The sequence below is a fragment of the Panonychus citri genome, unplaced genomic scaffold (genome assembly GCF_014898815.1).
Source record: "Panonychus citri isolate SS breed McGregor unplaced genomic scaffold, ASM1489881v1 Contig00140, whole genome shotgun sequence".
Taxonomy (NCBI): Eukaryota; Metazoa; Arthropoda; class Arachnida; order Trombidiformes; family Tetranychidae; genus Panonychus; species Panonychus citri.
The window spans coordinates 1,494,590-1,505,268 of record NW_026515545.1 but is presented as its reverse complement, the minus strand read 5'-3'; the positions used below and the strand labels follow the sequence as shown (position 1 = coordinate 1,505,268).

The 10,679-nt window shown below is 32.4% G+C and overlaps 3 protein-coding genes across 3 annotated transcripts; 2 read left to right on the top strand and 1 right to left on the bottom strand.

Moving 5' to 3' along the window:
• Window positions 1–168: 168 nt before the first annotated feature.
• LOC128394794 (ribosomal protein S6 kinase beta-2-like) lies at window positions 169–3,352 on the top strand. The gene is made up of 3 exons (XM_053355162.1): window positions 169–367; window positions 581–1,933; window positions 2,370–3,352. The coding sequence occupies exons 1-3, from the start codon at window positions 278–280 to the stop codon at window positions 2,379–2,381; spliced, it is 1,455 nt and encodes a 484-aa protein (XP_053211137.1). The 5' UTR covers window positions 169–277; the 3' UTR covers window positions 2,382–3,352.
• Window positions 3,353–3,605: 253 nt separating this feature from the next.
• On the bottom strand, window positions 3,606–6,974 carry LOC128394793 (elongation factor G, mitochondrial-like). Its single transcript, XM_053355161.1, has 6 exons — window positions 6,776–6,974; window positions 6,069–6,679; window positions 5,826–5,976; window positions 4,695–5,760; window positions 4,434–4,594; window positions 3,606–3,887 (listed from the first exon to the last, which is right to left on the bottom strand). Exons 1-6 carry the CDS (start codon window positions 6,833–6,835, stop codon window positions 3,705–3,707), a joined length of 2,232 nt encoding a protein of 743 aa, XP_053211136.1. The 5' UTR covers window positions 6,836–6,974; the 3' UTR covers window positions 3,606–3,704.
• A 107-nt stretch (window positions 6,975–7,081) lies between these two features.
• On the top strand, window positions 7,082–10,531 carry LOC128394791 (cilium assembly protein DZIP1L-like). Its single transcript, XM_053355160.1, is given in 5 exon segments — window positions 7,082–7,372; window positions 7,549–7,734; window positions 7,886–8,093; window positions 8,204–9,374; window positions 9,377–10,531. Coding segments are annotated over 3 exon segments (2,367 nt in total). The 5' UTR covers window positions 7,082–7,372; window positions 7,549–7,734; window positions 7,886–7,946; the 3' UTR covers window positions 10,426–10,531.
• The last annotated feature ends 148 nt before the right edge of the window (window positions 10,532–10,679 follow it).

Sequence of the window (10,679 nt, the reverse complement as noted above, 5' to 3'; positions counted from 1 at the left end):
AAATTGACGTTCGATTTTCGAAAATAAACATTCGATTCATTAGATTCTCTTTTCGAAATCGATTCCAATTAATCGGTTTCTCTTTTTTTCTCTTTCATTTGTTTTTCTTTTTTCCTACGATTTTCCAACAATCGATTTTAATCAAATTCTATTTCGATTCAGTTTTCATCTTCCTGAATTCTGTTTGTCTTTTTTAATTTCGTGTCGGTTGTTGATAAATTGACTCCAGTTCTTATTGTATTTACGTGTTTTTTTACGTTTGTTCACGAAATAAGAAATGGCTGGTGTCTTTGATTTAGAACTGAATGAGGCCAACTCAAAGGATGATTATTCTGATGAGGATTCCATTGATGTTGATGATCAGGAGGTAACATATTTCATTTAGAATTTTTTTTCTCTTTTGCTTTTTTCTCTCTCTCTCTTCCATTCTCACAACATTCAGATTTTACCCTTTTACTCCTTTCATTTTCTTTTTTTCTTCTGGTTTTTTTTTTCTTTCCAACTTTTTCTTGTTCTTTTTACCTTTTCTCTTGTTCTTCTTTTCTAAATGCTTCTTTTACCTCCCTTGGGTGACTCACAGATAAGTGAACCGGACATGAGTGCTATCCTAGAAGATGCTGACATGGAAAAGGTTCAACTAAATGAACATACGGTTAATGTTGGTAAAGAAAAAACTGGACCACAAGATTTTGAACTATTAAAAGTTCTTGGTCGTGGAGGTTATGGTAAAGTTTTCCAGGTTCGTAAAATTAATGGTAAAGAGAGCGGGAAAATATTTGCCATGAAAGTCCTTAAAAAGGCAACTTTATGCCGAAGTCAAAAGGATACTGCTCATACCAAGGCTGAACGAAGTATTCTTGAATCAGTTAAACATCCATTTATTGTTGACCTGATTTACGCATTTCAAACGGGCAATAAGTTATATCTTATCTTGGAATATCTTTCTGGCGGTGAACTTTTTATGCACCTTGAAAGGGAAGGTATTTTCTTGGAAGATACCGCATGTTTCTATCTATCTGAGATAGTTCTTGCCTTGGAACATCTTCATCGAGGTGGTATCATTTATCGAGACCTTAAACCTGAGAATATACTTTTAGATGTTAAAGGACACATTAAATTGACTGATTTTGGTCTTTGTAAAGAGACACTTAACAATGACAAGATTACTCATACCTTTTGTGGAACCATTGAATATATGGCACCCGAAATATTAACTCGAACTGGACATGCAAGAGGAGTCGATTGGTGGTCTTTAGGTGCTCTTATGTATGATATGTTGGTTGGACATCCACCATTTACAGCTGATTCAAGGCGTAAAACAATTGATAAAATATTGAAAGGCAAACTAATTTTACCACCATACCTTACACCCGATGCTAAAGATTTAATTCGTAAATTATTACAACGAAAACCCCAAATTAGGCTTTGCTCAAATACTGAAGATGCCGAGCCAATTAGAAGGCATCCATTTTTTTCCAATGTTAATTGGGAAGATGTTCTTGCCAAAAGATGTGAACCACCAATTAAACCAATGTTAACAAGTGAAGAGGATACATCATTATTTGATACAAGGTTTACTCGTCAACCACCAATTGATAGTCCAGATGAATCGTCAATCAGTGAAAGTTTCAATCGATCCTTCCTTGGTTTTACCTATGTTGCTCCCTCCCTATTAGATGACGCTCATAAAATGAATCAGCAAACCTCTAGGTCACCACGTAGAAATACATTTTCATCATCGATACCTGCAAATTCTCAAAGTTGTGCACCCTTTTTATGTGAAACAATTGAGCAAATGGACATTACCAATACACCTCCATTAGCAACAAGTATCAATGATCAACAACAACAATCATCTAATAATAATGAGAATAGTGAATCAATTGCACCTACATTAAGGTCTCCATCGTTACCAGTTAAACAAATGAGAAAGGTATGACAGCTTATATTTTCACTCTTTAATTATCTTGATTGAGAAACAAGAGAGAGAGAGAAAAGAAATTATTTATTCTTCTCACCTGGTAATTGAATCTATTACCTGTAGATTTTTCAAGATTATCTTTACTATTACATCATCATCATCATCAATCATTTCATTTTCTCTCTCTTTACCGTTAAGTGAATTATTGGTACAATTGTATTGCTCTGATTACAGTCGATATCATTAACTCTCTCACCCTTTTCTTTTTCTATTCTCTTTCTTGTTATTATCTCTCTCATTCATCCAGTCCATTTGAACTAATCTTTCGTTCATCCTCAAGAAAACCAAATCAATTCATCTCTTGTTTTTATATCAACAAAGCAAAAAAAACCCGAAACCATAGCTAATTCATTTTTATCATTTCTCTCTTTTCTCATCTATTTCTTAGATCCAAATTTGACCAAAATAGAACTTAGATTGGCAATTTAGAAGAACATATAAAAATACTTTACCTTTTTGTGACAATATTTATTATATTAATCATAAATATATGTAATCATTCAACCTACACCAATCAACCAACACACACACATACTAACAAATCAAACTTTGCAATCTCTTTCCATATGCTTCCCTATGTGATACGAGGATTCATGGTGATGAGATAGATTGAAATGTCTGAAGCAGAAAAAGACACAAAAATGATTCTGCTTCTTTCTCTCATACATTTTACCAATTCATCGAAAACACCAAACTATCACTAAATTTAAACACCTCAAAAAAAATGGCGGAGCAATCAAGCGAAGGATAACAACAAGAAAACACACATTAAAGTGCCTAATTCTTAACAGTTAATCAACTAATTGATGAAATTGGCGATGTAATTAAAATATTAATACATAACATAACCATGGTACCTTACTAAGCCATGAAAAAAACAATTGCTTTAGCTTTTCTCACTTGGTCCATCAACACAAACTGCAATATAATATATATTTACTATCACTCACACATTAATTAACTACATCGTAATACTTTTCATCTTACCAAAACTATTTACCACTTTAATTATCATTCTATATATTTAATTTACCAATTTAACAATCATTTAAGAGGCAGAAATCAATCATTTCATCAGAAAAATCAGATCAAATCATGATTATCAAAAATGTTACCTTTTTTTGTTGATTATCATTTCTGATTTTGTTCATTTAAACAAAAATTGTAATCATTGTTGATAACTAAAAAGTGCTGAAACTGAAACAAAATTTTCAAGGTTGAACAATTTAACAAGCGTGATTATAAAAAATTAACACAACCTTATTAAATTGGGTTAACAAGAGTTTTTTTTTGTTTTGATTGTTAATCTAATACGTAGTAATTTGTTTCTCTTTTCATTTTTATTCTAATAAATTTGATATTATTTACCAATCATGAGAAAATTATATCAATTAAGGTGAATAAGTGAAACAATCAATTGCGAAAAGAAAAACTCTTTAAATCATTTGATTATATTAATCAGTTGATTAATGGAAACACTTATATTTACGATGCTACTGATGATAAGTTAATCAGATAACATGATTGTTGAATTATTAAATGTATATCTTGTTACCATCACAACAATTGTCCGAGGTTATGACAAATGATAATTAACGTTGTCAATGATGAACTTGTAAGTACGTTAATGGAAAAAACAAAAGAGAACAATTAATTTAATCAATCTCTTCAAGTTACAAAGACAAATTAAATGAAACTTATTCTCTAATAATAAAAATTTCTATTATAATATAATATTTCTTTCCAAGTGCGAATCGGGTTCACTATCGTTATATTGAGACATTAACTTTTGTTGAACATCACCTCGAACTGGAGCATATTTAGAATATTCCATGGTGAATTCCCCTTTTCCCTGGGATAAGGTTCTTAACTCGGTGGTAAATCCGAACATGTCACTAAGAGGAGCCTAAAGATGATGAGAAAAACAAGATTATTGTGAAATAATTAGTTAATTAATGATTCTTTTTAAAGAAAATTGAAATTATTAATATCATTTGAAGGCAGAAAAATAAAGAAACCAGAAAATGCGAAAAAAAACTTGACAAGCAACTAAAAAGTGAAAACTGAGAATCAATTTAAGATAATGATTAGATGATAAGATTGAATTTTATCAATTCTATCCTTAAACTAAATTTTTATGTATTTCTCAAATTACTAATTGCTAATCAACCTTCATGATTAAATCATTTTCTAATAAAAGAAAAGCCTTGTCTGAAAGTAAGTACAAAAACAGACAAAAGTTGATCAAATTAAGGTTAGTTGCGAAGTGTATAAAAGTGAAAATCAAGAAATTGTATTCAACTTGTAATTAGCTGAGGTTATTGGGAAACACTTATAATAAGTGAATGAATATTTGTTAATTAAATCTAATCTAATCTAATTAGAATTGTAAGTTAATTGATTGATAGAAGTTAACAAGTTTATTCGTGTTAATAACGAAAGCGTAATTTACTTCAGCTGAAATTGCCATGTATCCAGATGATTCCTCGGTGTTGGTAATGACACCAAATCGTTTACAAATTGCAGCGATAACTGACCCACTATCTTCATAAGGAACGGTCACTTCGATTTTCATGATTGGTTCAATTAGATGCCATTTACCGAGTGTTTGAGCTAAAAGATATTGAAGAGAGAAAGGAAAGAAATTGGAAAATTAGAATGAATTTTTTTCTGAATTTTGATTGTTGATTGAAAGAAAAAGTTGAAAAGTTACTTTGTTTAATTGCTCCAACAGCGGCACAGGCAAAAGCGATATCATTGGAATCGACACTGTGACTTTGTCCATCTTTTAAACGAAATCTGACCCCACGAATTTTGTTTCCCGTTAGATGACCTTTTTCACACATCATTCGGAAACCTCTTTCAATGGAGGCTAAAAATTGCTTTGGTATATTGTTACCAACGATTTCGGGTGAAAAGATGAGCTCAGTGTTCCGTGGTGAACCCATTGGCTCCAGAATACCGACAACTCGTCCAAACTGACCAGCACCTCCAGACTGTTTTCTATGGAAATAGTCAAATTTACATGGAGCAATTAATGTTTCTCTAAAGGCAACCTTTGGTTTACCCAATTCAACTGGACAATCGTATTCATTGGCCATTCGTTGGCCATAAATTTCTAAATGAAGTTCACCCATTCCAGAGATGATCATCTCCTTTGAATCAACATCCCAAACATAATGAAAGGTTGGATCTTCTTTAACAAATCGAGTAATACCTTTGGTAAAATTTTGAACTCGATTCTTGTCTTTTACTTTAACGGCCATTGAAACAACAGGATCTGGAACATGAATCGATTCCATTGATAATTTTAGACTAGGATCAGTGACAAAAGTGTCACCAGAAGCACATTCAACACCGAAAAAGGCACAAATGTCACCAGCGAAACTTTCCTCAATATCTTCCATGTTATTTGAATGCATTCGAGCCAATCGAGGTATTTTAATCTTACGACCTGTTCGAACATTAAAAATGATGTCACCCTTGCCAACGTTTCCTTGATAAGTTCGAATGTAAGTCAATTGGCCAAATTTTGTCTGTTCCATTTTAAACGCTAAACCAACAAAGGGATGACCTTTTTCACGAGCGGGATTCAATAAAACTTTATCAGGTTCACTGCCGTCAGCCTTTTCTCTAAAAGCATAATTGGGAACTTCAGAAGGATTCGGTAGATATTCAATAACAGAATCCATGAGAGGCTGAACTCCTCTATTTTTTAACGCTGAACCAACAATGACTGGAACAAATTTCCTTGCAATTACATTCCTTCTGATTGCAGCCTATTAAAGGAAAAGAAGAGTTGATTGAGTAAATCAAATTCGAGATCAAGTCAACAATTAATCACCTTAATATCTTGATTCGTTGGCGTTTTATCCTCTAAGAACATTTCTCCTAATAAATCATCTACATTCGATACATTTTCCACCAATTCTTGCCTTCGATCATTAGTTTCGCTTCTCATTTCTTTTGGCACTTCATCATATCGAACCTTTTCCCTAAAGTAAAAACGCAAATATTCAAATCATTAGAATAAAAATTGACAGATGAGGCCAACTAACGGACAAATGATCGATCCTTGTTTTATTACCCATTTGGCCCATCAAAGTAAATTGCTTTCTCCTCTATCAGATCAATGATTCCTTTTAAATTATCTTCAATTCCAATAGGAATATGTGTCAAAGCTGCTGTAAAATTAAGTTTCTCTCGAACTTGTTTTAATACTCTAAATGGATCAGCTCCTCTACGATCTAATTTATTGATAAAACTGATTGTTGGAATATTGTAACGAGCCATTTGTCGTGTTACTGTAAATGTTTGAGCCTGAACACCACCAACACCACAAAGAACCAGAACTGCCCCATCAAGAACTCTTAAAGCTCTTTCAACTTCAACCGTAAAGTCAACATGCCCTGGAGTATCAATAATATTGATATTTTTTCCCTTCCATAGAACATAAGTAGCAGCTGATTGGATGGTAATTCCTCTTTCTCTTTCCAATTCCATACTATCCATAACAGCACCAACTTTATCCTTTCCTTTAACCTCATGCATCTCATCAATTTTACCAGAATAAAACAATAACCTTTCAGTTAACGTTGTTTTCCCAGAATCAATATGAGCCGAAATACCGATATTGCGAATATCTTCAACATTTTTCCATTCTTGAAAACGTGGATTACTTGCAAACCTTTTCGAAACCTAAACAATACAACAAAATACACAATTAATAAGAAAATAATAAATTCTAATTTCAAGAAAGAAAAAAATGTCAACAGAAAATCAAACGAAACTTACCCGGTAAATGTGACTACAATTAAAAGGAGAAATTAAATTTCTAAACCGTGAAATGATCATTTTCAACTGATCACCAAATAGAGAATCACTTAATCAACCTAAATAGAGTAAAAAAAAGTTCCATTAATCAACAAATCTAATTACAATTAACCATAATAAAAGAAAAACAATCAACACGAGATTGAGGATTACATGTGTTTCCAATCATATGTTGCAATACTCGTTCGTAGTGACATCTACTGGATCTTCAAGTTGATGATGGAATCACAATTAACTGATGATTTAGAGACAATTAGTTAATTGGGAGAGGATGAATAGGTAATAGAGAAAGAGATACAAGGTTACCTTTCTCTCTGTTTTTCTCTCTCTTTCATTTTCTCTCTTTTTCTCTTTTCCTTTTCTCTCTCTCATTGAGTTGAAACTCTAAATGAGAATCAGTTGTTTAAAGTTAACTATTCATGAAGCGCCAATTAACTGATCATCTTTAACCATCAACAATTAATCATTCCCTTTACATGATCAACTCTGTCTCTCAATTAGAAATAATTTAATTGATACAATTGGATTACAATCGAAAAATTATTTTCCAATCATCAGGTAAAGTCTCTTTTCCTTATTATTATTTATACAATATCATCAACTATCAGATTCTAATATTTAATTAGTTTAATTGCTAATCAGCACTTGGATTATTCTGATTCCATTTAAACACAATTTAAATTCTATTCTTTGATCAATTCTTTGTTTCTTCTAATCTTCTACTCCATGTAAAGTTATCATGATGTCGGTTCTTTGTGATATTGTCAAGTTGAATCTCCTCGGATACCAAAGAGGAACCAAAACAAAAACAAATCATAGTTACAATTATGGTGACAATAAGTGAACTTGATTCTGCAATTGTGGATTAAATTTAATCTTTCATTGATTAATTTTCATTTTCTTCAGTCCGTTCTATCAGCGTAAGTGAAATCACTCTAATTCCAATGGTTGAAGGCTCAATTTCTTATGTTCGGTTAGATTGGATATTCCATCTAATTGTCATTTCTTTTTTTCGAATCAATTTTCCTTTTGTACTTTATTGATTTCTAATTTCCTGGTATTTCTCTTCAGATCTTTTCTCTTCCTTTTTTTTAATTGAATCTTTAGATTCTCCTTTTTCTCACCTTATAAAATGCCAAGTCAAACTTTGACTCGAATTGATTGGCGTAAATTGTCAGCCATTGATGTGAATACATTTGAATCGGAGCTTCATTCTAATCGGTGGCCAATCTCCGAAATCGGTCCAATGATCGCCTATTCGTTCATCGATTCCGAATTTGTATGTACAACGTTTAAAATTTATTTTCTATTCTTATTGATTGATTATCTTCTTCCGGTAAAATGGTCTAAAGTTCTGAAATGTTCAATTGTTGTGTTTCTTTTCACCAGGACTTACATTCGGTCGACACCAATTTTGTCAAACTATTTAAATTGAGCCAAATTTTGATCGCCTATCTACTGGAAATTTATTACAATCAATATGAGAATTTGAAAGACAAAGTTGACAAAGTGAAGGATATTGTTGAGGAGAATCGGAAATTACGCAAATTACTTGGTGTCTACAAACAAGCATTCACCTTTGGTGCAACTTTTTCTCGTTCCATCAATTCTGAAACCGATAATTCTGACTCTTCTCTCCTATTCCAATGCCCTGATTGTCCAAAAGCTTTCGGTAATTCAATGTATCTTCAAAGTCACATCTATCGTCGTCATCCGGAAAACTCAATTCTATCGAAAGGTTTATTCCCATTGACCCAACGAATTAATCAATACCAATCGGCTCTGATTCCATCAAATGGTGCTGTTGATGATGTAAAGAAAGAATTGACTATTCTAAAGGACGAATTGAAAAAGACGGAGAAACAATTAACCGAAGAGAAACAATCTCGACTTGCTTTACAGGAGCGAATGGATTCAGAATTGGAAGTCAAGGTGAAACAATTAACTTCACTGTTGAAAATGAATCAAAACGATGAAACTGTTGAACAACTAGTCAATCGTAATAAGAAAAATCAAAATGATCAAATGATCAGAGACCTAAATGTTCAAAGGGTAACAGAAATTGATGTTCATGATCAGAGTAATTATGAGGATGATGATGAACAGTTACAATCTGAAGGAATGGCTTCAAATTTGGATGAACCTAAAGATTTAACTGAATTGTTGATGGTTCACACTCAAGAAGTTCGTAATCTTGGTGTTCGATTGGAAAAATTAGTCGACAAACTGTGGTCCAATGATTCCGTTAATAGTCAGGAAAATTTGACACAAAAGGTTGATGATAATTCAACAAGTGATCTGGTTAAGCTTAGAGACAAAAGGATTAAGTCAGGAAGTTTAATCGGTTCATCGCCAATGCCAAAGGAAACGCGTTCCGATAAATCAGATCAAAGTGATGATTTTGATAATGATGAAGAAATAGATTACCAAAAGAATCAAGGAAATCAAGTTCTATCTTACCTGGATAGATACATGGAGGCTCTTGGAATCCAGGATAAAATTAACATCGGAAGCAGTGAATTTGTTGAGGCAATGAAGGTAATTAAGGAGAGACGTCGACGAAATGGTTTCAGGAGAAAGTTAATTCATTAAAAGACGCAATTGATTACGAGATACGAACTCGCGGGATTGGACAAACTTTGGCGCAATTAAATGCCGATTCAAAAAGACCAACATCCAAATCACTTTGGTTAATTGCTAAGAACAGTTTAGAAGAAACTTCATCGAAACATCAACAAAAACAACAAGAGAAACAAGAGAAACAAACTCGAGTTCATTTTGGAGGGATAACTATTCGAGAATTGGATGAAAGTCGAAAAACTCAAATCAATAAAGACAAAGCAATTAAAAGACAATTTCATGAACCTAAATCAGTTCTAATTCGTAGAGATGCTGAAGGAAATAGAATTGGTAACCATTCAAATTGGAAAGAACCACAAAGACGAATCAGTTTCAGTGATACTCGAATTGAAATTAGTCCAGAATATTCAAGTGATGACGACGATTTTGATCAAATGATGTCCAGTGAAATTCAAACAGCACCAATGGAACCAGATAAAGACCTAAAGGTTGAACAATTAAATTCATCATTGGAAACAATTGAAGATGAAAAAGATTCTCATTCATCAATTTCATCTAATAAATCACAAGAAAAAGTTGAAATTAATCTACAACAATATGACCCAATTCCTCCTTTACCTAAGCCTAGACACTCAAAGGCTTTAACTCTTGATGATCATTTATCAACTGCTGATTTAAAATGGTTTGATTCAGATGAAAGTGAAGACGAAATTAATTATGACAATCAAAAGGCACAATCAACATCTAAATCAGATAAAAATGTCAACATCAACCATAGAGACAATTTGGAAACTGGTAGATTCAATTCAACCACAATATTGAATAATGTTGACAATCAACCGGATGATCAACGAATCAGTGTAACTGAATTAACTAAAATAATCGAGGAGCAATTACACAATCGTCAAACTAAACCTAATCTAATTAATTCTGTTGATACTGTAACTGGAAAAGTTAAAAGTTCTAATAGCAAAAACAGTTACGATGTTAAAGCAATTGGGACACTTAATTACGACTCTGATTCGGATTAAATTATCGACAATTTATGATCAACAGTCAACCAAATGTATCACTTAAATATCTTCGTGTGCAATCGTACAACAATTAACAGATAAATTGATATTCCTCCTTCTCATATCTCTCACAAATTCTCATTGATTTGATTGCTGAAAAGTTCAATGTCAACGGAATTGGAAAAATTGAGAATGAGAAAAAAGGAAGAAAAGAACTTAATTGTTTATCAAATAATTCTCACAATTACAATCAATTGGTGGGAGAAAACATA

Excerpts from the sequence above, each read along its gene's own strand:
- LOC128394793 (XM_053355161.1), bottom strand. The coding sequence starts at position 6,835 with ATGATCATTTCACGGTTTAGAAATTTAATTTCTCCTTTTAATTGTAGT. Across the intron at positions 5,977-6,068 it reads TACTTTGATGGGCCAAATGG|GGAAAAGGTTCGATATGATG; the intron begins GTAATAAAACAA and ends TTTTTACTTTAG. Across the intron at positions 3,888-4,433 it reads ACATGGCAATTTCAGCTGAA|GCTCCTCTTAGTGACATGTT; the intron begins GTAAATTACGCT and ends CATCATCTTTAG.
- LOC128394794 (XM_053355162.1), top strand. The coding sequence starts at position 278 with ATGGCTGGTGTCTTTGATTTAGAACTGAATGAGGCCAACTCAAAGGAT. Across the intron at positions 368-580 it reads TTGATGTTGATGATCAGGAG|ATAAGTGAACCGGACATGAG; the intron begins GTAACATATTTC and ends GGTGACTCACAG.